At 36.0% G+C, this 24,989-nt stretch overlaps 1 protein-coding gene across 2 annotated transcripts; it reads left to right on the top strand.

Moving 5' to 3' along the window:
- Positions 1 to 8,365: 8,365 nt before the first annotated feature.
- Positions 8,366 to 24,710, top strand: LOC103991397 (polyadenylate-binding protein-interacting protein 4). 2 transcript variants are annotated; one of them, XM_065116904.1, is made up of 15 exons: positions 8,366 to 8,601; positions 11,945 to 12,045; positions 12,133 to 12,294; positions 12,464 to 12,594; positions 13,090 to 13,277; positions 13,708 to 13,885; positions 13,975 to 14,232; positions 14,986 to 15,107; positions 15,252 to 15,300; positions 15,380 to 15,407; positions 15,796 to 16,076; positions 16,209 to 16,352; positions 17,364 to 17,459; positions 17,577 to 17,639; positions 24,379 to 24,710. In XM_065116904.1, the coding sequence occupies exons 2-15, from the start codon at positions 11,988 to 11,990 to the stop codon at positions 24,406 to 24,408; spliced, it is 1,788 nt and encodes a 595-aa protein (XP_064972976.1). In that variant the 5' UTR covers positions 8,366 to 8,601; positions 11,945 to 11,987; the 3' UTR covers positions 24,409 to 24,710. The 2 variants fall into 2 exon arrangements, with proteins under 2 accessions (XP_064972976.1, XP_009409114.2); XM_009410839.3 differs by having other exon boundaries at positions 8,391 to 8,601; positions 11,910 to 12,045.
- Positions 24,711 to 24,989: the final 279 nt, after the last annotated feature.

The raw sequence follows: 24,989 nt of genomic DNA, 5'->3' as shown, positions 1-24,989 counted from the left end.
GAGATTGAGATTTGTACATTCATTATTCTCATAGTGGATTATCTCTAGTTTGCCCCGTGGTTTTTACCCTTTACATTGAAGGGGTTTTCCACGTATATCTTGGTGTTCTGTTTGATTGTGTTTCCATTTTATTCCGCTGCATATTTTGGTCTTCTAGTATTCGTTCCTATACAAAGGTTATTCCTATTTATATCCCCATCAACTGGTATCAGAGCGGGGTTTTGGTGATTTAATTTTTGTATTTGAACATGGAGGCCAGTAATATTTCTCGCATGATTAGTTTGAATGGAAATAATTGGATGATATGGAAACCAAGAATGGAAGATCTCTTGTATTGCAAAGATTTGTATGGACCTTTGCAGGGGGATAGTGCAAAACCTACAACTATGACAGATGATGAGTGGAAGAGGTTAGATCGAAAAACAATTGGGTTTATTAGACAGTGGCTTGATGATAGTGTCTTTCACCATGTTTCTACTGAAATTTCTGCATATTCTCTTTAGAAAAAATTGGAAAGTCTCTATGAAATAAAAACAGTTGGCAACAAAGCTTTTTTTATCAGAAAACTTGTGAACCTAAAATATAGAGAGGGTGCTTCTATTGCTGAGCATTTGAATGAAATACAGAGTATTACTAACTAGTTATCCTCTATGAAAATGTCTCTTGATGATGAGTTGCAGGCATTGTTACTTCTCAGTTCATTACTAGAAAGTTGGGAGACACTGGTGGTTTCCCTTAGTAATTCTGCACCAGATGGTATTGTTACTATGAGTCAAGTAACAATTGTCACTATGAGTCAAGTAACAAGCAGTTTGTTGAATGAGAAGTTGAGAAGAAATAGTTCAACAACATCTCAGAATGATTCACAGGCACTTATCTCAGAGAATAAAGGAAGGTCAAAGTCTAGAAGCAGTTCACGTATGGGTAGGAGCAAATCAAGATCAAGAAAAGATATTGTTTGCTATAACTGTGGTGAGAAAGGACATTACAAGAACCAATGTAAGCAACCTAAGAAGAACAAGAAAAAGGGAAAAGAAGTGGAGTCTACAGAGTCAAAGGATAATACTACAGCTACAGTGCAGGGTGGTGATTATTTGATTTTGTCTCCTTCTGATGATATTTTTTCTTGTGTGTGTCAGGATCTTGAGTGGGTGATTGACACAGGTGCTTCTTATCATGCTACACCTCGGAGAGAGTTTTTTGCTACATACAGGTCTGGAAACTTTGGTGTTGTCAAGATGGGCAACTATGACACAATAGACATCATTGGCATGGGTGATATCCATTTAAAGATCAACCTTGGCTGCAAGTTGGTACTTAAGGATGTGAGGCATGTGGTTGACTTGAGGCTGAATTTAATTTCAGTTGGAAGACTAGATGATGAAGAGTATGAAAGCAGATTTCACAGAGGGCAATGGAAGCTCAGTAAGGGTTCTCTTGTTATAGCTAGTGGAAAGAAATGTCATACTTTGTACAGGTTGCAGGCTAAAGCTTATGGTGAGCAGTTAAATGCTATAGAGAAAGACTTCAGTATGGAGTTGTGGTATAGGCGATTGGGACACACGAGCGAGAAGGGGCTGCAAGCTCTTTCCAAGAGAGAGGTATTACTAGATCTCAGAGGTATACATCTGAACCCTTGTATTGATTGTTTGGCTGGTAAACAACATAGAGTTTCATTTGCTAGTGCTGCTTTATCTAGAAAAATGCATGCCTTAGACCGTGTTTATACAGATGTATGTGGTCCTTTGAGGACAAAAACTCCTGGTGGATCTGTTGATGTTCTTGGTATAAGTGGTGCACTTTATTTTGTCACTTTTATAGATGATTTTTCCAGGAAAGTTTGGGCTTATGCTTTGAAGACCAAAGATCAGGTTATTAATGTCTTCAAAGAGTTTCATGCCAGGGTTGAAAGGGAGACAGAAAGGAAATTGAAATGCATAAGATCAGATAATGGTGGTGAGTATACGGGATTGTTTAATGACTATTGCAGGTCACATGGGATCCAACATGAGATGACAGTTCCTGGTACACCTCAGCATAATGCAATTGCAGAGAGGATGAACCGCACCATCATGGAAAAGATCAGATGTATGCTTTCACAGGCCAAGCTACCCAAAAGGTTTTGGGATGAGGCTTTGAGGACTGCAGTTGATGTAATCAACTTATCACCATGTACAACCCTAGATGGTGATGTTGCAGAGCATGTATGGTTAGAGAAAGATGTTTCCTACAAGTATTTGAGAGTATTTGGTTGTCGTGCATTTGCACATGTTCCAGATAATGAGAGGTCCAAGCTGGATGGTAAGTCTAAAGAATGTATTTTTCTTGGTTACTCACATGATCAGTTTGGTTACAGGCTTTGGGATCCAGAAAAGCAGAAGGTGTTCAAGAGCAGAGATGTTGTCTTCTTTGAGGATCAAACCTTTGAAGATTTGAAGAATAAGGCACCAGCCAAGACTTCTGCAGAAGGATTAGCAGATTGTGACCTAGTTATTCCTCCAGTATATCAGGGTGATGGGGGAGATGTGCAGGAAAATAATGTAGAGCCTGATGTTGATTTACCTACAGGACATGTTGAGCAAGAAGTAGGAGAGCAAGTTCCCGCAGAACCTCAATTGAGAAGATCTTCTAGACAACGTCAACATTCCAGAAGATATTCTACAGATGAGTATGTGATGCTTACTGATGCAGGTGAACCAGAGAGTTACCAGGAAGCAGTTGAGAGTGAGCAGAAAGAGAAGTGGTTAGTTGCTATGCAGGAAGAGATGGATGCTCTTCAGAAGAACCACACTTATGATTTGGTGCTGCTACCAAATGGAATGAAGGCCTTGAAGAACAAGTGGGTTTTTAGGTTGAAGACTCAAGAATATTGTTCTCAACCAAAGTACAAAGCTAGATTGGTTGTGAAAGGCTTTGGTCAAAAGAAAGGTATTGACTTTGAAGAGATATTTTCTCCTGTTGTTAAAATGTCTTCTATTCGTGTTGCTCTTGGTATTGCTGCTAGCCAGGACTTGGAGGTTGAGCAGTTAGATGTGAAGACAGCTTTCCTTCATGGTGATTTGGAGGAGGAAATTTATATGGAGCAACCAGAAGGCTTCAAAGTCAAAGGTAAAGATAATTTTGTTTGCAAGTTGAAGAAGAGCTTGTATGGGCTAAAACAAGCTCCAAGACAATGGTACAGAAAGTTTGATTCATTTATGACAGAAAATGGATACAAAAGAACGGCTTCAGATCATTGTGTGTACATCAAATGGTTTGGTGAGGATTTTATTATTCTCTTACTTTATGTTGATGACATGCTTATTCTTGGGAAAGATATGTCTAAAATTGACAGGTTGAAGAAGGAACTGAGTGAGTCTTTTGCAATGAAGGACATGGGGCCAGCAAAGCAAATACTAGGCATACAGATTTCTCGTGACAAGAAAAGCAAGAAGATTTGGTTGTCACAAGAGAAATACATCGAGAAGGTATTGGAAAGATTCAGTATGAGCAATGCTAAACCAGTTGGTTCTCCTTTTGCAGGTCACTTCAAGTTGTGCTCAGAACAGAGTCCGTCAAGTGATGAGGAGAAGGAGAAAATGCAAAAGGTTCCTTATGCTTCAGCAGTTGGAAGTTTAATGTATGCAATGGTATGTACGAGGCCAGACATCGCATATGCAGTGGGTGTTACTAGCAGATTTCTTGCAAATCCAGGCAAAGAGCACTGGGCAGCAGTGAAGTGAATTTTTAGATATCTCAGAGGGAGCTCTAAGGTTTGTTTAAGCTTTGGAGGTGGACCACCTGTGTTAACAGGTTACACAGATGCAGATATGGCAAGAGATATAGATACAAGGAAGTCTACTTCAGGTTATGTACTTACTTTTGCAGGGGGAGCTGTGTCATGGTAATCCAGGTTACAAAGGTGTATTGCCCTCTCCACCACAGAAGCAGAATATATTGCTGCTACAGAGGTATGCAAAGAAATGTTATGGATGAAAGAATTCTTACAAGAATTGGGGCTGAAACAGAAAAATTATGTGGTGCATTGTGACAGCCAAAGTGCCATCCATTTATGTAAGAACCCAATGTTTCATTCCAAGTCAAAGCATATAGATGTCAGATACCACTGGATTCGAAATGTATTTGAAGAGAAGCAGTTGCAGCTTCAGAAAATTCATACAGATGACAACGGAGCAGACATATTGACGAAGACCTTACCAAAAGAAAAACATGAGATATGCCGACAGTTGGTTGGTATGGCTTCACATTGAGGAGTCATTGGACAGCCTCCCTTATGTGCTGAAGGGGGAGGTTGTTGGGCTGATGGCCCATATTCAGCCCATGTGGGCTTTATCAGCCCACAGCCCACACCCCCTCTTAACCTAACCCTAATTAAGATTAGGGGGGTGTGGTGGTTGCGTTTTTAGAGGCAGATTAAAGCTATAAAAAGGCAGCAACGAGGCAGATCTTTCGAGCAACGAGATTTCAAAGAGAAGAAGGAGAACAAGGCAGAAAAGGAAGAGAAAGAAAGAGAAGAAGACAAGGACAACGCAGAGAGACTGTTCTCAATCATCTAGCAGTGTTCTCATCTCAGGTTAGATCAAATCTACAGTAGGCTCTTGCTGTGATTACTTGGGAGTTTTAGATATTGTGGACAGTGACGTGATCCTTGTATCCCAGTTATTCTCTTGTGGTTGTTACTAGGGTTTTGGGCAAGAGATTGAGATTTGTACATTCATTATTCTCATAGTGGATTATCTCTAGTTTGCCCCATGGTTTTTACCCTTCACATTGAAGGGGTTTTCCACGTATATCTTGGTGTTCTGTTTGATTGTGTTTCCATTTTATTCCGCTGCGTATTTTGGTCTTCTAGTATTTATTCCTATACAAAGGTTATTCCTGTTTATATCCCCATCACTATAAATGTTTCTCTATATCAATATTATAGATGACAACACAAAGTGATTCCACTATTATTATAATTTCATTTACAACATCCCAAAATATAGAAGAAATAATTTTTATTATCTTTTTTCTATCACTTGATTTTGAATATTATGAATATGATAATTCTTATGATGTCATCAATTTATTGAGGCCTCTTTGTAGGATTAGCTTTAATCGTAATACAATTTATAGTAAACTAAGTGATATGAGTATCTTATCATTTATATATATTTATATCAAAGAGTATAACAAATGATGATTATATATAAATTTTATCATCAATTGTACTCTTGCTATACATTTTTGTCCTGATGATAACTCATTAATATCCTTTATTATAGGATACATGCAATTGCAAATTACACAGAGTCATAAAAATTGCCCAATCAATTGATGATTATATATCTCTTTGCCCAATCAATTGCAAATTAGCATCCTAAAAATTAACTCCATTATCAGTCATAATCTAGACAATGTAATGTGTAATAGTATCTATTAGATTCTGAATGTAGTATGTATCTTTAATTTTATTGAAAACGTTAACCAACTTATCAAATCCTTCTATAGCAATACATAAAAATATTGATGATGCTCTGGATCCAATCCAAATGTCCCATGTCAATATTATCTCATACTCATCTCATTGCATTTTGAAATATTTAATCGAATACTTTAGTTTTGTTACCTCATTATCTAAATAAACATTATATAATCGTATTAGTCTTTTGGATCTTCTTTTGTACACATCAATTATTATTTGTTTTGTAATTTATAGGGATAGGCCTATTGATTAACATTAATAATATAAGATGCTGACATCCTATCAAATCCTCTCATAAAAGCTTTAATTTTATCTTGTCTCATGCTACCAATACTATTGATTTGCGGATGAACGATGATAATTGGTTGTCTTAATGCTAACACTCGTTTAGAATCATTATAGCTTATACCCTTTGTCATGATTCTGTTTCTATTTTGAGTCAAATTATTGATGTTTCATTGTGTGCTGATGCTATAATAGCGTATGAATGTAAAACTTCCCCGTATATATGTTGATGCTATAGTAACGTACGGATACAAGTTTTACAATCTGAGTTGATATTATTGTTATAACACTTTTATTCATCATAAAAGGGTTATTGTGTAGTCTGTCTATATTCTTCTTATTCATTAGTATTTTTTTGAATTATATTATCCTTTGTTTATTGTAGGTTAATTGAAATAGTTTACAAATCTCCATTAAATTTTTTTAAATATTTTATAATATCAAGATAAGCATTAATCAAATATTATTTTAGGAAAATGTTTTGTCTACCTCGATCGATGTAGTCATAATGGATGCACTATCGATGATGACAATTGTCATTTGAATGATGGAGATGATCCTAGGCCTCATTATAGGTATGTTTGTTTGGTATTATGTTCCTACAAATATTTATCAAATTAATAAACTATGAATAATCATAATTATTATCAAATTTGATAATAAATCATACTTTATATATAATAAATCATACTTTATCAAATTTGCTATTATCAAATTTGATAATAGCAAGATGTGATTATATATAATAAATCATACTTTATAACTAAAAACCTGTCAATCATGCTAATAGACATTAAATACATAAAACTAACGAACCAAAATTTGATGAAATCAATATTAAAATTATTAATTATAATATTAAAAAAAATATATTACTATCTAATGAACCTTAATCACAATATTAAAAAGTATATTATTACCTAATTAATTTTACTTTACCCTTATAAATATGTAATCACGGGCATTAAATACATAAAATTAATCTAATATGAGTCAAATTTTCGATGAAATCAGTACTAAATTTATTAATCATAATATTAATAAATTATATTATTACATAATTAGCTTTACTTTACTATTATAAATATGCTAATCACCATGGACATTAAATAAATATAATTGACTCAATAGAGATCAAATTTTAATACAATCCATAATAAATCCACTAATCATAATATAAATTTTTTATTAATATTTATTAGTCTCATTTTACCATTATAAGTATATCAATCATTCTAATAAGTATCATAATATATATAATTAATTGAATATCGATCAAATTTTGATAAAATCAATATTAACCTACTAACTAAAGTATTAAAAATTTAATTACTCCATAGTTAGCCCTATTTTATCACTATATACATGTTAAAATCCTTAATAGGTATTAACAATATACAATAAAGTTAATCATATCATAAATAAATAAAATTATAAAGAGAACGTATACCTTTTGAATTGAGTGATCCTCCTATAAATGAAGTATTGCTATATCTTAAATCTTTCTAATCGAGTCTCCTAAATTAGAGCAATCTATAAATTATAGTTTTACTTTAGTTGAAGACGGTAAAAAAAAAAAAAATTGTGAGTGAGACTAAGTTAGAGTTATAATAAGGAAAGAAAAAAAATGAAGTAGTTTGAAACCGTTTTCAAAAGTTACCAATAATCAAATTGATTATTTAGTATATATCTCATACTCCTATGCATTATCTCGTGTTATAATTCATCCAATATAAAATGATATATATTTTGATTATCGATCGGATCGGCATATATACTTGAACTATACTATATCAAGTAATATAATAAATATTAATTATAATTACTCATTTTTTATTTTTTATTTTATGTTCTTGACTAATTATTTTCTCCTTTCAAACCAGTTGAATAGTCAAACATGTATTGAGGATATATACAGACCCAATAATTACCTACCGATTTTATATTTAATTTTATTGTATACAAAACAATTTGATTGGAAATGTTTCACCAAGCCTCTCATTTAATGAGAATTTACAATCATTTAACCCACTTAAATTAGAATGTGTATCTTTAATCTACGTTCACGTAAATTCGACTTGAACTTATTAATTATATTGTTATTTATTCATATATATGAGGAAAATGATCTCAATACTAAAATAATACTCTTTCTATCAATAATAGATATAAACCCACAAAAAAAAAAAAAATCAACGGACAAAAATCTAATATTTTCATTATATATGAATTAATAAAATATAAGAAATAAAATAACTCCTACGTTAACTAAAATATTAACTTCTCCTATTCTATTACCGAAAGGAGTTTTATTCTTATACCTCTTCTAATGAGAATAACTTCTCATTATAAATTATTTATAGAATATAAAAAATCCTATTTTTTTAAGAATATTTCAAAATAAGTAATTCAAATCTTGTTATGATTTCAAAAATACATACCAATTTATACTAATATATTAGTTAATTATTTATAATTTATGATTCGTATGGATAAGATAATGGATTATAAGAGATTAACTACCAAGCGGAAAGACCCCAAAACTGTTTTTGTTGCCAAAAACTCGCGAAACAGAATCAAAACGCCGTCTCGAAACGTTGCCGATGAGGAAATTATATCACGAGGAAATCACACGCTGAGGTCTCGGCCTCCGACAGAACCCACCGCGTGCCGACTCCCAACGCCTGCTTCACCCCATTTCCCCCAATTCGAAACCCTAAAACCACCCTTCCCTGCCTCTCTCCATCCGATCTCAGCCTTAAGGAGGTCCCCGTTCCAACCCCCCGCCGCCTCGATTCGTCGCCGTCGCTTATCCTATCCGCGAGTACCGATCGATCGCGACCCGCTCCGTGAGTATTCCCCCCCTCTTTTCACCAATTTTCTTCCTTCCTTGGTTCGTAGATACGAACTTTCAACGATTATTTCCTATTGGTATCGCTGATTTATCGCTGCGATCTGGAGGCCTGTTCTAGGTTTTTCTTCTTGATCTGCATTGGATAGTCTCTCGAAGTTGAGACCTATTTTGTTTCTTTTGTTGCCTTTCCTGTTAATCATTGATTTGAAACGGCTGTAGTCAGAAGAACGAGCTTGGAGTAGTTTGATGCATCTCCTGTTACATAGAACATGATCGTTCGTTGAGGTTCCGATCTATCTTCTTAGTTGTTAGTTTGTTTCTGGTTTTAGTTGCTTGGATTTTTGTTCAACTGATCCTAGGTTCAGAAATTTCCTTATCTGACAAATTATGCTTCCTTCTTAATAGGTAAAAGGCTCTTTGTTTATAGAAGGACTTTTGATCGACTATAACCACTTTGGCTTAACCTGTATTGTGTTGCTATATTGTGCTCTAACAAAAGCTGTTTATTAGTACCCAAATCAATTTGAAGTTTGACAAGTGAAGAGTATCTAATAGGGCACTCAGGTTTTTTGCAGCTAGCCATCTTTGGCTTTAGAAAGACGTTATCTGTTTGCTGCTCTTATGGTCCCACTTTTTACCCAAACTACAAACACAGCATCCCATTGTTCTTACTTTGGGCAGCAATAATATTTGCTCGTGCTACCTGGGAGGATAGATTAAGGACTACTCTCACCAGGAATATTCAGTTGTCACCTGTTTAGGAATGCTGTTTTCCACATAATTTTTATTAGGATAGAGACTGTCTACTCCTATTAAAGTGGATGAGAACCCAAACCACCCCCCCCCCCCCCTTTTAATTTGAAAACCATGTAGGAACCTCATTTAACTGATGGATTTATGTGTGACACTGGCCCATTTGGTTGAGAGATCGCCTTATGAAACCAGGTGGAACTTTTACCATGCTGGATTCCGCTCTTATGCAAATGGATTCTGCTGGGTTGATGCATTAAGGGCTCCTGAGGAAGCCCAGCTTGAACCAGGCCGACTTGAGCCATATTGGGCCCTTTAAATGGTCAAGAAGGCTAATGTTAGGCCAAATAGGGCGCAGCTATGCCCTTGCCTGATGAGATAGTTGATTCAGGTCACATTGTAATTCTTTTCTTCTACCTTGAGTGATAGGACAGCTAGCCAACTATCGTTAGCTAATCTAAATGAGTGTGTTATGCTCTGCAAACTGATGTGATTTCTCCTATATTTAGTTTTAACTTCCAATTTGGTATTGGCTTAACTAAGCTTTGTTAAAGTCAAGTTTTTCATTTTTTGTTTCTAGTTTCAATGAAGTTGGTGAACCTAAATGATGGTAAGTGTTTTGCAAGATAAAAAATAAAAGATGATTGGCTTCTTAAAAATACATAAGAATGTTGAAGCAGGTGCTCAGAGCCTTAAGCTTATCATCCTCATAAAAACTCAAGACTACCAATTGACTGTGTCCATAAAAAAGGTGCCTTTGTTGAATTTATGTCTACTCCTGGAAAAAAAAAGTCACTCTGAACTCATGGATTAGATAATGACCATATATATTTTTTATTACACGTGTTTCTATAATATGTTTTGTGCTATCTTTTCTTTTTCTTCCTTTGTCTCTTTTTTTTTCTTTCCTCAATCGAGGAACCTCATGGACGTAGAGGTTGATTGACATCATAATAGGCGTCTGTCTCTGATGTCCGCACCATAGCCCCATCTTATCTTTTTTTTCCCTACTCTTTTTTTTCTCCTTGCCTTCTCCCATCAGTGTGCCCTCCTTAAGATGATCACAAGGGTGGGTTTGATTGGTTGTTCCTTCAAAGAATTGGTCTATTTACCCCAGTACAATCTAGATTCTGGAGATTGTTTTGGGGATACTGATATTTGTTTCCTATTTTTAAACAGCATTTTTGTCTCTATTAATTTAAAGTGGCAGATCTAGCTCAGGATTGATGGAAATTTTTAATGTTCATATTTCACGCAATCCATCACCACATTCTAGTCAATCTTTCACTACGAAATTTAAAATCTGGGCACTTTTTTAGGAAAGATGTTTGTAGGTCGCAGATTGGTCATGGAAATAGAATGTTTAAGAAACCTATTTTTTCATATATTTTTCTTATCAAACTGAGATGATCAATGAAGCACCACTTGGGAAGGAGTTTCTCTCCCCCACTCCTCACCCTCACAGCCATCCCCTCCATCTTTTTTATATATCTTTGCATTCTTTGATTCTTCTGCCTTGTTGGATGGGGAGGAACACATTCAACTGCATTTGTTAAGGTAAGGTATGAAATAAGGTATGCAATTTCGAATAATACCGTCCGGTACGGGCGGTACGTACCAGTCCGTCAGCTGACCGGTACACGGACCGCCCGTTACCTGACGGAACGATATATATATAATTATATATAATTATATAATTATATATAAATATTTTTATAAAAGGCGACGTCGCCTCGCGTGGGAGAAGGAAGAGGCGACGTCGCGTAGCCCCGCGTGGGAGAAGGAAAAGGCAACGTCGCCGAGGCGATGCAATGTCTCCTTTTATATATATATATATATATATATATATATATATATATATATATATATATATACAAGGCGACGTCGCCGAATTATATATATATATATATATACCGAGCGGTATACCGCTCGGTATACAGTATCGTACCGTACCGAGCGAACGTCGAAACTCCGGTACGGTATGAAATTGCGAACCTTACTATGAAGAGGGTTGGAAGCTGCTGTAGGTTGAGGGTCACTATTGCCTACTCAAAAGACAGATTCAACATGCTAAAATAAATTAAAAAGGTTAAATGGTGCTACAGTTACTGATTCTTTGTATTTTAACAAGACTAGTTATCTTTATTTTGCTGGTAGTTTGGCAAAAAGAGGCAATTGCAAACCTATGCAGCCTTTCACAAAGGGTTCCATGTATGTTGTTGCTTGGATATTGTTATGTGATTGTATCTCTGGCCCTTTACTTTTTTCTTTCCTTTTTGCATGTATTTGTTTTGGTAGTCTTGGTAACATATTAGGAATGTGCAATGGGAGCTGTGTAGCTGCTTATCATGCCCTATATAGTATATACTTTGCAATACAAATTTCAAGGTTTTGGTCACTTTGTCAAAGCTACTCTAACCTCATTCCCTTCCATATCACGTACCTAGGTCTTCAGATAAATATTTTAAATTTTTTTTTGTGGTTGCTGAATCACTGATTTTCCATTACTATTTAAACTGAAACTGGTATATGTGTTAATTCATGTCCTCACAGAAATTAATGCAAAGAATGAATTTGCAACAAGGTAGGCCATTTGCCAATGGATATAGCAGTCGCAGAGTTGATACAGTGATGGGGACAAGGATGGAGAGTAAGACGCAAGTGAGGAAGTCTGCTTCCCCTAATTTTGGTAATGCTAATTACATTTTTGTCTTATTAAATGCTAATTACAATGCGATGCCTTCTTAATTCTTTTAATAAATTCTTGTTGGCACAGTATCAACAAATGGCACCAGAGTAGGAAGACCTACAAGCCCATCACGTGATCGGCTAATATATGTTTTGACATGTCTTGTTGGTCACCACGTGGAAGTCCATGTGAAAAATGGATCTATTATCTCAGGGATCTTTCATGCAACAAATGCTGATGGAGATTTTGGTACATTTCCATGTTTGTTTTATGTTTGAATCTGCTGCAAGTGTTTTGTGCATGTTGTTTGGTCGCCATCCCTTCCTATGCTTGTAATTTAGTGGCCCAGTATCTGGATGGTCAAAATGACTTTGTTCCCCACCATTTTCCATCTTTAATAGCTATTTGTTGGTTGCAGAAATTGTTTTGAAAATGGCTCAAGTGATTAAGGATGGTTCTGTCAGAGAACGGAAGTCGGACCACGATTCTATCAAGAAGCCTCAGCCAATGGTCATACCTGCAAGAGAACTTGTTCAAGTCCTTGCAAAGGTTATCTTGATTTATTGTTCATAATTTTTTAGGTTTTAAATTAAATAACTCATTGGCATTTAAGGTGGGCAATTCAAGAATTCGATTATCAGATACTAGGTCTTTAGTAGACTCTGCTGGCAGAGCACATGCTCTGTCATGGCATTCTATGCCATACCACTATCATGTCATCCATGCTAATATGTTTTGTAATCTGATATTATCCTTGTGGTCGAGTGTCACAATAAATTGTGGGCATATGATGGATTCACTGGCATGAGCAATATTCCTCTTTCATTGATAAGATGTGCACCTTTGCAGTGTGTACATTACAATTAGGGCAGTTTGATGCCTGAGTAAATATTTCCTTATGTTTTACTTCTTTGGCTGAGTGTACATTCAGATGATTCATTGGTACTTGTTATCTTTACTCTGAAGTACACCTGTGTCATTGTATAAACTGGTTGTTGTATGGTGCATCTGATTCACTCTGTTTTTGTTGTGCCAACATATCAGGATGTGTCACTTAGTGATGAATTCACGCCTGGGCAGTCATGTGAAAAGCGGAAAGACCTTATGATAGATTCTGTTATTTCTCACTCCCATCATTTGGAGACGGAGAGGGAGCTGGCTCCCTGGATGCCTGGTGAAGATGATCCTGAATGTCCGGAATTGGAGAATATATTTGATGGAACATTCGATAGGTGAAATCCACTTTTTTCACTTGCATAGTTTGGAATTTCTTTAGCATCTGTCTGCATCACCTTTTCAACATATGCCCTTTTGTTCATATTCTTCAATGTTCTACTTTGGATTCATTGTTTAACAGTTTTGCAACATTCTCGAATCATATATCCGTCAGTACTTTCGAAACATCTTATCTCAAGCTTTGTTATATTAATTGCAGACTTGCAGTTTCTCTGTTTGTCTCGCTTATGAGTTAAATGTATAGGCATCCAAATAATTTTTTCAAGAGAATTAAATATTCTTCTCAGTTCTACAGACATTCTTATTTCAAACTGCTCATTAATTTCGGTGGCATTAAATGACAAACAATGTCTTTTTTTATGCATCATCATTAAGGTGTTAGAATGTAATCTTATTTGACACATTTTAAAAAATTCTCTTATCTAGAAAGTGGGATCAGTTTGAAACAAATGAGGCTCTGTTTGGAGTAAAGAGTACCTTTAATGAGGAACTCTACACTACGAAGCTTGAAAGAGGTCCTCAGATGAGAGATCTTGAAAAGATAGCTTTAAAAATAGCTAGAGAAATAGAGGGAGAGGAAACCCAAGATCTTCATCTGGCTGAGGTAATTCTCTTTTTTTTTTTCTTGTTGATGGTTTCTAATAGGTTGCATTTCTGAAATTGTCTTGACAATTCTAAGGCTTTACATGACAGGAAAGAGGCTTTTCTTACCATGATGACTTTAACCTTGACGAGGAGAGTAGATATTCAGCTGTCCGTCGGGAAGTCAATGGTAGTGGATTAAGAGAAAATGAAAACTCAGATATGGAAGCCTATGGTTCTGGAATCATTGCAGGATCTCTTGGTCTTGCGACTTCTGGATCATGCTCTGATTCTTTAAGCAAAAAAAATGGTAATGAAGCACAAGCATCATGTAATGAAACACAGGCATCTTCTACCAGTTCATCAGTGGTAAACACTAAACACCAACAAATTTTTGTCTTCTATTCTGCTGATATAAATGGTTTTAAGATCCACCATACTATTTGTGTTGAACATGTTGCATGTACAGTTATTTAAGTGCCACAATCTTTGTCAGTAGCCATCTATTTTAGTTTGGAGGAAAATGTTTAGTGTTTCTGACATTAGGCTTCTGGGGTGCCATTTGATGTTCAATCCATAATGGGTGGTCTTCTTGTCAAGAAATGAATCTTATGGTTTCTGATTTATGTCATGCTTCATTGGGTTATAATTTGAAATGGTCAAATATTTGTATCTAACCTTGACTGTATTCTGGAATCAATCATGTAGGCAGGACAATAATTGTAAAGCCAAAGCATTAGTTTGGTTTACTAATTATTTTTCTTTATTTTCTCTAAGGATGCAAAGAATATGAACTTCATTGCTGTCTCTGTTGGTACTTGCAATTCATACTGCCTGTTTTATAGCTCTAGTTGAACTCAACCTGAGGGCCAAGTTAAACTACTTTGGTAAGATTTTTAATCCACAAGATAAACACCAAAACAGGCTCTAGCAATAATTTGGAGTTATTTGTCAAGTATCGAGACTAGCCAAATTACTTCACAAGAGGTTAGGTATTGCTTATAATCTTGTCACATTTATCATCCAAAATGTAATACTAAAACTATAAGTTATACCCATCATGTTTCTTTGAAAGAAATCTGCTTTTGTCTAAATGGTGTTTGTTTTTAATAAAATGTGCAGGTTGAGGAGGCATGCTTGCACACTCTTGCTGATAAGGGCTTAGGTCTCTCTTCCATTGATGCTAGTAGTGAGTTAAAGTCTGACTGTATTGCATGGAGTTCATCCTTGGAGGATGAGATCAGGTTTGCTGCCTGCCAGATCATTTTAATCTGCACTTGACCCTTCCAAATGGAATTGTTGTAATGAGAACACGATAGAATGCTCATAATGGATGTTTATTGGACAATTATTATATTCCATTAATTTGATGTCTATACTGTATTTAGGCTGGATGATAACCAGATCAAAGATCAAGGTGGCAAGAGCGAGCGTATGGTTAGTTATATTTACTATCACAATTTTGTGCAACCACTGATACCTCTTGGCTTGCTTCTGACATGATTTTGTTCTATAGGCTATTCAGGATTCTCAGACGTCTGATGGTAAGTATTGGTTTGATTAGACTGTTGCCGAACTACAATTGTAAACTTGATTGAATATTTTGGCATTATCATCTTGTTTAGTATTTCTTATTTGTATAACTGGAAATCAATTCTTCTGCAGTTGTTACTTCTTCGTATTACTACAAATGTCTCTAGTATCATATTGTCCTACCTGGTTTTGATTATGCACCAGTAGTATCTTATATTTTCTGAATGTGTCCTGAGTTGCTTGGATAATTGAAGTAAACAGTATTTCCATCTAGTACTATCATTTTAAGCCACAAATTTACTTTGGAGAATGGTTGTTGCATAAATATTCTTCTTGCTACGTTTTTATGTTTTGCTTTACCTTTCTGAGGATGACCTACTAATGCTCTTCATTCCACAGATGTGAATACGTCAATAAAATTGGAGGAAGTATCTATAAGTGCCCCTTTGTATGATCCTTCATCTTCTGGTCAAGGAAATATAATTACTGAATCGTCAGATTCTCCAGTACGTGGCAAATTGCCTGCTGCTAGTGAATCTGTTGACCCCCCTATACGACAAGGCAGTTCCACTTCATCTTCTGAGTATGCACATGCTGAGTCAAATCGTCCCTTCTTATCACCAAGCACTTCATGTGGATCATTATCTTCAGAAAAGGCAACATTGAACCCAAATGCTAAGGTGATTTGTTGGTAGAGGCTTTTTTTTAATAATATATAATGGTTTCCGGCTTGGTTGATATGCTTCAAGTCCAATTTATTTATTATTCCTTTTATATTTCAGCCTAGTTTACTTGCTGCTTCTGTGGCACAGGAATTTAAGCTCAATCCAAATGCCAAGAGTTTTACCCCATCATCTTCTGTGAGGCTACATGCAGCAATACCTGATGGATCCTTTTATCAGGCTAGTAATGTAAATGCTGTTCAGCATATGCATGGTCTACCTATGGGAGTGGGGGTAAGATATTAAAGTTGTCTCCTTGTTCATCATGTTTTTCTTCTTTTTTTTTGGTTAAAATGGTTATGTTGATAAATTGCTTAATTTGTAATTTATTTTTTCTTTTGCACTTCCTTCATGCTGCAGTATCCTTATTGATAATATAGCGCCTTTTCTTTCTTTTGAACCTTAGGGTCATTAGAATTTGATGCTGTCTTTGTGTTGGTAATTTTTTACTTTGGATTGGCATGTGTCATTAGTCATCATATATGAAGCATGGTTTTCAATTCCAGTCCAAGATCCATCCTAGTTCCTGGACGGACCAGTATGGGTCCTGGTATGCAGGACATGGACCAAAGAGGAGGGAGAGAAGTGGGCAGGAAGAAGAAGTGATGGGTCTGTGTATCATGGGGGCAGTGATGGTGACGACGTGAGGAAACAGTGGCAGTGATGGGAGGAGTGGATACTGAGGATTTTATTGCTGTTGACAGCCAACATCTGCTGTCAACAGTTGAAAGACAACTTTATTCAGTCCAGCTGAAATAATTAAAAAAATCCTGTTCAGAACCGGATTGGATAAGTTTGCACTGTCTCCATACTGGAACCAGGTCGAAATGGTAAATATCAGTCGGTATGTACTAGCTGATTTTCTTGAATCCTGTGTGGAAATCTTACATGAACAAAATCACTAAAAGTCGCCAAATTGGTTTATGTTCAGTCTTCCAGGTAACTGGGATGGCTGCCAAATTGGTTTAAATTGACAATCAAAACTTACAGCATGAACAAAGTCACTATAGTTTAGTTGTTGGTCAAGACACCAGTTATATCAGCCAACTTTTAATTGGTAGTGAATTGGAAGAATGCATATCAGACATCCACATTTTTTTTTTATTGTTGATGGTTGCTGAACTTTAACCAGTGGTGTAAGTTGCATGCGAACTGCATTGTTTTCCATTTTTTATGCTTCTTCAGTTTTGATCCTTTGATATCCTTGGTCATTCTTTTTAATGTCTTGTGCCCACATATTTATAGGTTGGTCCATCATTTAGCCATCAGCCTGTCTTTTACAATCCACAGGCTGCACAGATACAATCACCGCAAGCATACATCAATCCTAATGGGCCAGTGGTATGCAATTTCCTTATATCTACTTAGTTTTGTCTGCAAGGAAGAGTCTTCTTCAGGAATATCCAGTTGTTTTTGCAAGATTGTGCCCATTTAGTTATACTCCATTATCTTTTGCAGTATGGCCAGCAGATGATTGTTGGGCAGCATCCACAATTTTATTATGTTCAGAGCTATCCACCTGTAAGTTAACTTGTCTAGTTCTACCTTTTGATTCATTATTCTATTTTTTTTCTTTTAAGTACATTAGAATGTCTGTTATGGATTATTTGCAGTGCGTCATTTATTTGGTCTATTTATAAATGAAACTAAGCTGAATACTCAGGTTATCTTTTAAACAGTTGCAAATTTAGATGCTGCAATTTATGCAGAGTTGTTCACATGACTTTATTTCTTATATTAATTAGTTGAAGTATTAAGAGGAAAGAAGTAGCATATGACACTGCTGCAGATGTATGATGGAATCTATGAAAACATGATGCTTCTTTTTCGTTTCTGACAAAAGTTTTAATTCTGTTTAAAATTTCAAGTTCGTGCCACAGAAAATTACTGTCCTATACTTGGAATTAAAAGTAATTTTAGAGCAAAAATATGTTTTCTTATTGTTAAGAGAAGTTACATGTCTGTATATGTTTTTATTATATACGGTTATTGGCTGAGCCTGATAAGATTTATTGTTTGTTTCATGAAATTTTGTAACAAATCATACGAATGGTCAAAATTTAACTCTCCAATATGATTCATATGGAACTTGATGACTACTATCCTACATATAATTGTTCCAATTATCTGGTAGGAAGACTGATAATTTCAAGTTATGTAATATTTTGATCAGGCATATACCAGTTTTTGATATAAGCCTGCTAGTACATGATTAAAAACATCCTCCAAGCTAAAATAAACGTGCTTTTAAAAACACATATTAGCCTTTTCCAGGTAAAAAATATACACAACTGACTGTTGGAAGTCACTTACCTCGAGCACAAGATGTGATTGACAATTGTATTGAATGAATGTGCAGCATATCACATTCTGTTTAATTGCCTAATATAACTATATTATCTTCCTTGTCCAAAACAAGCTATTCTTTAGTTTCTTGATGTGATTTTGTCCTTGATATGCCTTAATGCTACATTAGTTACAGATGATTTTTTCATATCCCTATACTTGGTTTATGGTTTTGACCAAGCATTTCCTTGACACACATTTCTGTTAGATGGCTAACACTGTATATGTTATTTCCATGTGCCATGTGGATGGTGTGCCAATACAATGCCAACAACATAAAATGGGAAATAGGGAGTGTTAGGATCGAGTCGGGCACTAAGAGAGAGGGGGTTGGGGGGGGGGGGGGGGGGGGTAAATAGCAACAATAGAAATGCAAACCAAGTTTTATAGTGGTTCGGTCGTCGTGACCTACATCCACTCCTGATTCCCCTTCACTCGAGACCACTGGTTTCCACTATCGATCTTCTTTCAATGGGCGAAGATCAACTACCCTTATAACTCGATTTTCCTTTTGACAGGTTCAGGAGAGAACCTTTACATCCCCACTACCTCCTCTCTTAAACTTCACCAACACTTAGAGCTTGAGAGGAGTTATCACAAGATTATAACAGTGTTTTTCTTTCTTTTTGCTCTCAGTTTTTGTGTATGCTGAGTAGAGATGAGAGGTATTTATAGGTCCCAAATGGATTCAAACTTAGAGCCTAAAAGCGTCTCATCCTCGATTTTCGAGGTACTGGCGGTAGCACCGCCTACAGCACTGACACTGGGCGGTACCACCGCCCAGTCTGGCGGTACTATCGCTTGACATAGTCTTGGAGACAGTCTCGGAGAGTGAGCCACTAGCGGTGCCACCGCCTGACCCAACTTATGGGTCACTGAATGAGCCTTTCTCTTGGCCTAAAACAACCCTAATTTGGGTCCAATTGACACCTAATTGAGTTGGCCTAATTACATTCTAAACCAACTTAATTACGACCTAAACTAACTCGATCTAGACAAATTATTACAAAGCACGAATCATCTGTTGTTTGACATGTCATTGGTTCTTTCGGCGCTTTGTCCGATCCTCCGACGTTTCGTCCGATCTTTCGGCACATCGTCCTCTCCTTCGGCGTATTGCCCAATCGGCATGTTGACACTCTCAGCTTTCGATCTCCTTGGCGTAATGCCCGATCCTTCGGCCCGATGCCCAAATTCACGGCACGAAGCCTTCTGCTGACACGTCGATCGATCCTCCGGTCCGATGTCCAATCTTCTGACATGTTCAACTCCGACCCAACATCCGAATCCTCCTACTTTAATCAATTTACCTCTCTTGATCGAAGCTAGTCTTGCATATCGTTGCATTGCATGTATTATTATCATAAGTTTTGCATGAATCATCATAAATATTTCAAATCATCATGGTATCAAAATATCAAAGTATATTAAATCCTACCATGTATGATCATCATATCTTCTCTCCTTTTATCATCAACAAAAAGGAGAAGTGCAACTATCAAGTTTTAGAGATATGAAAGCTTAGCTATTTAGCAAATTTTTCATAACATTAGAATATGCAAGTTAGTGAGTTCTTTCGTCTCTTTTAAGAGGTGCAAGATAGCATGTTTTTGCATCTTCTTGAAATGTGCAAACTAGTAACCTTTGCTTCTCTTTTGAGATGAGCAAGCTAGCAAGTTTGTTTTTCTTTACGATGTGCATGCCAGCAAATTTAGCAAGTTTTACATCATTTTCGAATATGCAAGCTTAGTAAATTTTACAATATTTTAGAGCATGCAAGCTAGCAATTTTATCTCCCCCTTTGTCATTATCGAAAAGAAGGGAAGAATATAATTTTGTATTTCTTTTCCTTTTGCATCAATTTTCACATCATGACAAAGATAAATAACAAGGATAAATTTACATCAATATTTCAATCATTACAAGGCATACAAGCCATAAATACAAAGGAATCATGTCATGAAAGATATAATATTAAAGATCACGAAGGATTAAGTCATGAATACCAAAAGACATGATTTATTTTAACAAATCTTCTTTTTAGTAAATAACGAATAGAATTAGGAGATCAAATAAGATATATTGATTCAAATAAATCTCAAATTATTAATGTCAAGAATCAAGATTCGTTTGGATAAATCTTCTCTTAGACGAGTAAATCATACGTGAATCAAGAAAAACGTTTCATATAAAATACATCTCAAGTCGCAAACATCGATAAATGATTCGATTGGATATATCATCTCATTATTAAAACGAATCATACGAAAAGAAATCCAAAATCATCATCAAAATCACTTTTCGAAAAATTTAATGAAAGCAACGTAGATAGATTATAAGATTAAAAATAGCTCAAGTTCTTTTAGTTCCAAATTTTGTGATCGATTTCATAACTTAGTCTTTCATACAAAGGCCATGCATCATCATTTATAATTGAAAAGCAATATGAGAATCATCAAGATCAAGGTCTGTAATTTCGTATCGCATCGGAGTTTCGACGTTCGCTCGGTACGGTACGAAACTGTATATCGAGCGGTACACCATTCGGTGTACCGCTCGGTATATATATATATATATATATATATATTATATAAGATTATATATATATTTTATTTAAAAGGCGACGTCGCCTCGTGTGTATATATATATATATATATATATATATATATATATATATATATATATATATATATATATATATATATATATATATATATATAATCCGAAAAAGGCGACGTCGCATCGCCTCGGCGACGTCGTCGAACGTTGCGTTTTTCTAATATATATATTATTTTTATTTTATTATTATTTTTTGTTTCGTTCGGTAGCGGGCGGTCCGTATACCGGTACGTACCGCTCGTACCGGGCGGTATCATTCGGTATTGCCTACCTTGATCAAGATACACATTATTACTTCATTATATCATTAAAACATCAAGCATGATTTTATTAAACATAACACATTTTCAATCAAAATTATTTGGTTTGTAATGCATTTTTCTTTTTAAATGAATCTAACTTTTCATGCTTAATGCTAGGAGTGAACATGCAATTGTCATGCTCAAATTTTAATTATTATTATTTCAAAATCACTAAAAAGAGAAGCATGATATTTTTTATAATTTTTTTACTAACTAATTTAAAAAATAACTTATGAAAAGCATAAAGTAATTTTAAAATAAGGTAAAGGAAATTCGTTTGAGTTGTTTACCTCATCTTTTTATTAGATGGCTAGCACACTCTGTGTTATTTCCATGTGCCATGTGGATGGTGTGCCAATACAATGCCGACAACATAAAGTGGGAAATAAGGAGTGCTAGGATTGAGTCGACACTAAGAGGGAGGGAGGGGGGGGAGGTGTGAATTAGTGCTTACGTAGAAATCATGTCGGTTCGAAAATCTTTCGTTCAGTGAAAACCGATATCGGAAAGATGAGTTTAACTTGAAAGCTCGTTCGTAAACGTAGTGAAAACAGTAAGCAAGTAAGGCAGTTTGCAGTAAAGGTAAATAGCAAAAATAGAAATACAAACCAAGTTTTATAGTGGTTCGGTCGTCGTGACCTACATCTACTCCCGATTCCTTTTCACTCGAGGCCACCGGCTTCCACTACCGATCTTCTTTCAATGGACGAAGATCAACTACCCTTACAACTCGATTCTACTTTTGACAGGTTCAGGAGAGAACCTTTACACCCCCACTACCTCTTCTCTTAAACTTCACCAACACTTAGAGCTTGAGAGGAGTTCTCACAAGATTACAACAACGTTTTTCTTTATTTTTGCTCTTAGTTCTTGTGTATGCTGAGCAGGGATGAGAGGGGTCTTTATAGGCCCCAAATGGATTCAAACTTGGTATCGCCCAATCAGGTTGTACCATCGCCCAGTTTGGTGGTACTATCGCCTGACACAGTCTTGGAGACTGTGTCTCGGAGACTGAGCCACTGGCGGTGCCATCGCTTGACCCAACTTTTGGGTCACTGAATGAGCCTTTCTTTTGGCCCAAAACAGCCCCAATTCGGGCCTAGTTGGCTTATAATTGAGTTGGCCTAATTACATTCTAAACCAACTGAATTACAACCTAAACTAACTCAATCTAGACAAATTATTACAAAGTACGAATCATCTCTTGTCCAGCATGTCATTGGTTCTTCCGGCGCTTCGTCCGATCTTTCGGTGCATCGTCCTCTCCTTCGGCGTATTGCTCAATTGGCATGTTGACACTCGCAACTTTCGTTCTTCTTGGTGCAATGTCTGATCCTTCGGCCCGATGCCCAAATTCACGGCACGAAGCTTTCTGCCGACACGTCGATCGATCCTCCGGCCCGACGTCCAATCTTCTGATATGTTCAACTCCGGTCCAACATCCAATTCCTTCTACTTTAATCAATTTGTCTCTTCTGGTCGAAGCTAGTCTTGCGTTACTCAAAATGCAGATTAGATCATAACATTATCAATTGGTTTTATCATCAAAATCCGAGATTCAACAGTGAGAGGTGGCTGAGAGGGATGGATGGAGGGAAGGATGTTCTGATTGTTTTTTGATTTCCCACCCCCTCTGGTTCCAACCAATTTGTTAATTGGTTTGCCAAAAAAAAAAAGGCTGTCTCTACCATCAAAATCAGTTGATTTGGGTCATTATTAATCCTAAACCCTACAAACTGCCCCAAACTTGAATATGATCCTGAAAACTTTGGTCATTTCATGAAGCAACTATTAGTAGTTCTTGAGACAATGATATAATATACTTGTGTGTGGGTAATTTTGTTCCTAACCTTTTGGTTTGGAGCAGAAATTAAACCGCTTCCCAAGGCACTTGAGCTCTATCAAGCTGATTGTACAGATCTATTATACATGTGCGTATAAGTAATTGTTATAGGTTGGTTATTGATTCCAATGTATACATATGGTTAAAATCTTTAATATACTAATGTATTCCCTTTTGATAAAAATGATGTAAATATCCAGTCCCCTGACATGAAGGATGTTCATACTAATGACATCATGGTTTGCACCTTTGTTACGGAGTATAAATTTTACATCCTCAACTTCACTTTTTACTTCTTCTGCTGATAGCGTCTATATAAAACTGTAGGATCCTTTATGCAAGATAATTTTATTATGCATTTTATTTTCTAAAACACTGGAAAATATCATTTGAAGGTGATCAAGGAATTGAATTAGAATGAGAATTTTTGTTCTTCCAGTTCGGGTCAACTTTTATGTATAAACTAGAGTAGCAAATTTGTCTCTGTATAAACATAGCTCAATTCATTGCTTTGAACTTTTTTTCACATATAGGATATTGCAGATAGCAAAGATCACCCCCTGATTCAACCTGGTTCCAGTGGATTTTTTCCATCCATCATTATACCTCAAGCAGATAATACTTGGAACTTGTTGGTAGTTGAAATAAGTATTTCAACCTGTCAATGATAATTAAATAGTCGGTACAAGTTGGGTGAGGCTTTGCTGTTTATGCATCAGATAGACACTTTGATGTCTTGTTGCAGTACATGGAAAAACTTGTAATGAAGTGCTAAAACGAAATCGACTTTGCTCAAGCCATGTGTTTATGATAGTGCTTAATCAGGACTTGGGGTCGTGAGTTTGAGCTCCATGATTTTGGTGCCAACTGATATCCACACTAGCCATCCATCCTTGGTTGATCCCTTTCAGCCGTTAGGAGTTGTCCGCTCTAGAGTGGGTCCTGTACATTTCATCTCTTTTAAATATTATCGAAGGATGAAATATGATCTTATTATCAGGTGCTTGCTCTTCAATTCTCCAACCATCGAAGGATCAAATATGATCTTATTATAACTTAGGTCATCTTTTATTACCCTGCAACAATATCATCTTCGTTTTGTTCCTATTTCCGACTTTGCTTTTATTTTTTGTTTTTTATCACTTTGCAGGAAATACCACACAAAGGGAGAAAATTTTAATATGTATGGTTTGTTTGCCTGCTGCTACCACCATCACTTTGTTAGTGATTTTTCGTGACCTGCATTCTGCAATCACTAAGGAGGAGGACAACTCACAATCGAACCAATGGTGGATTTGGCATGTTGGCGAAGATGCCTCGCTGAGAGGAATTACTTGACTTCACAATTTGATCTTTCATGTGGATGTAAATTATATAATTGTCTGCAAGACCTTGAAACAATGTAGCTAATGTTAAAACAGCTTTGGGCGCATATGAATTTGATCATCCCGGAGAAAGTTGCTCTGGTGGAACAAATACTTATATTAGTCTTCTTGGGTGGTTGATTGGGATAAGCAGCGTCCAGGACGTGATCTAGATGACCAAGATTTAGAGCTGAGTGATGCCAATTCTAGGGCTGGCCCTGGTAGCTCTGAGTGATGATCTAGATGACCGAGATTTAGAGCTGTTCGGAGGTGGAATCGTATCTTACCATATCTAGCAGTCGTTTGCCGTGGCATGTAGGTGAATTGATATTTTACATCCTTGGTTGTTTTGGGCTTGCAATTTGTGCTTTTTATCTTTTTTAATGTAAACACAATA

Source organism: Musa acuminata, chromosome BXJ2-7 (genome assembly GCF_036884655.1).
Source record: "Musa acuminata AAA Group cultivar baxijiao chromosome BXJ2-7, Cavendish_Baxijiao_AAA, whole genome shotgun sequence".
NCBI lineage: Eukaryota > Viridiplantae > Streptophyta > Magnoliopsida > Zingiberales > Musaceae > Musa > Musa acuminata.
This window is presented reverse-complemented; position numbering and strand designations above follow the sequence as displayed.

Coding starts and splice junctions, on each gene's coding strand:
- LOC103991397 (XM_009410839.3), top strand. CDS start 11,916: ATGCAAAGAATGAATTTGCAACAAGGTAGGCCATTTGCCAATGGATAT. Junction 13,886..13,974: donor AAGATCTTCATCTGGCTGAG/GTAATTCTCTTT, acceptor TTTACATGACAG/GAAAGAGGCTTTTCTTACCA. Junction 15,108..15,251: donor TCCTTGGAGGATGAGATCAG/GTTTGCTGCCTG, acceptor TACTGTATTTAG/GCTGGATGATAACCAGATCA.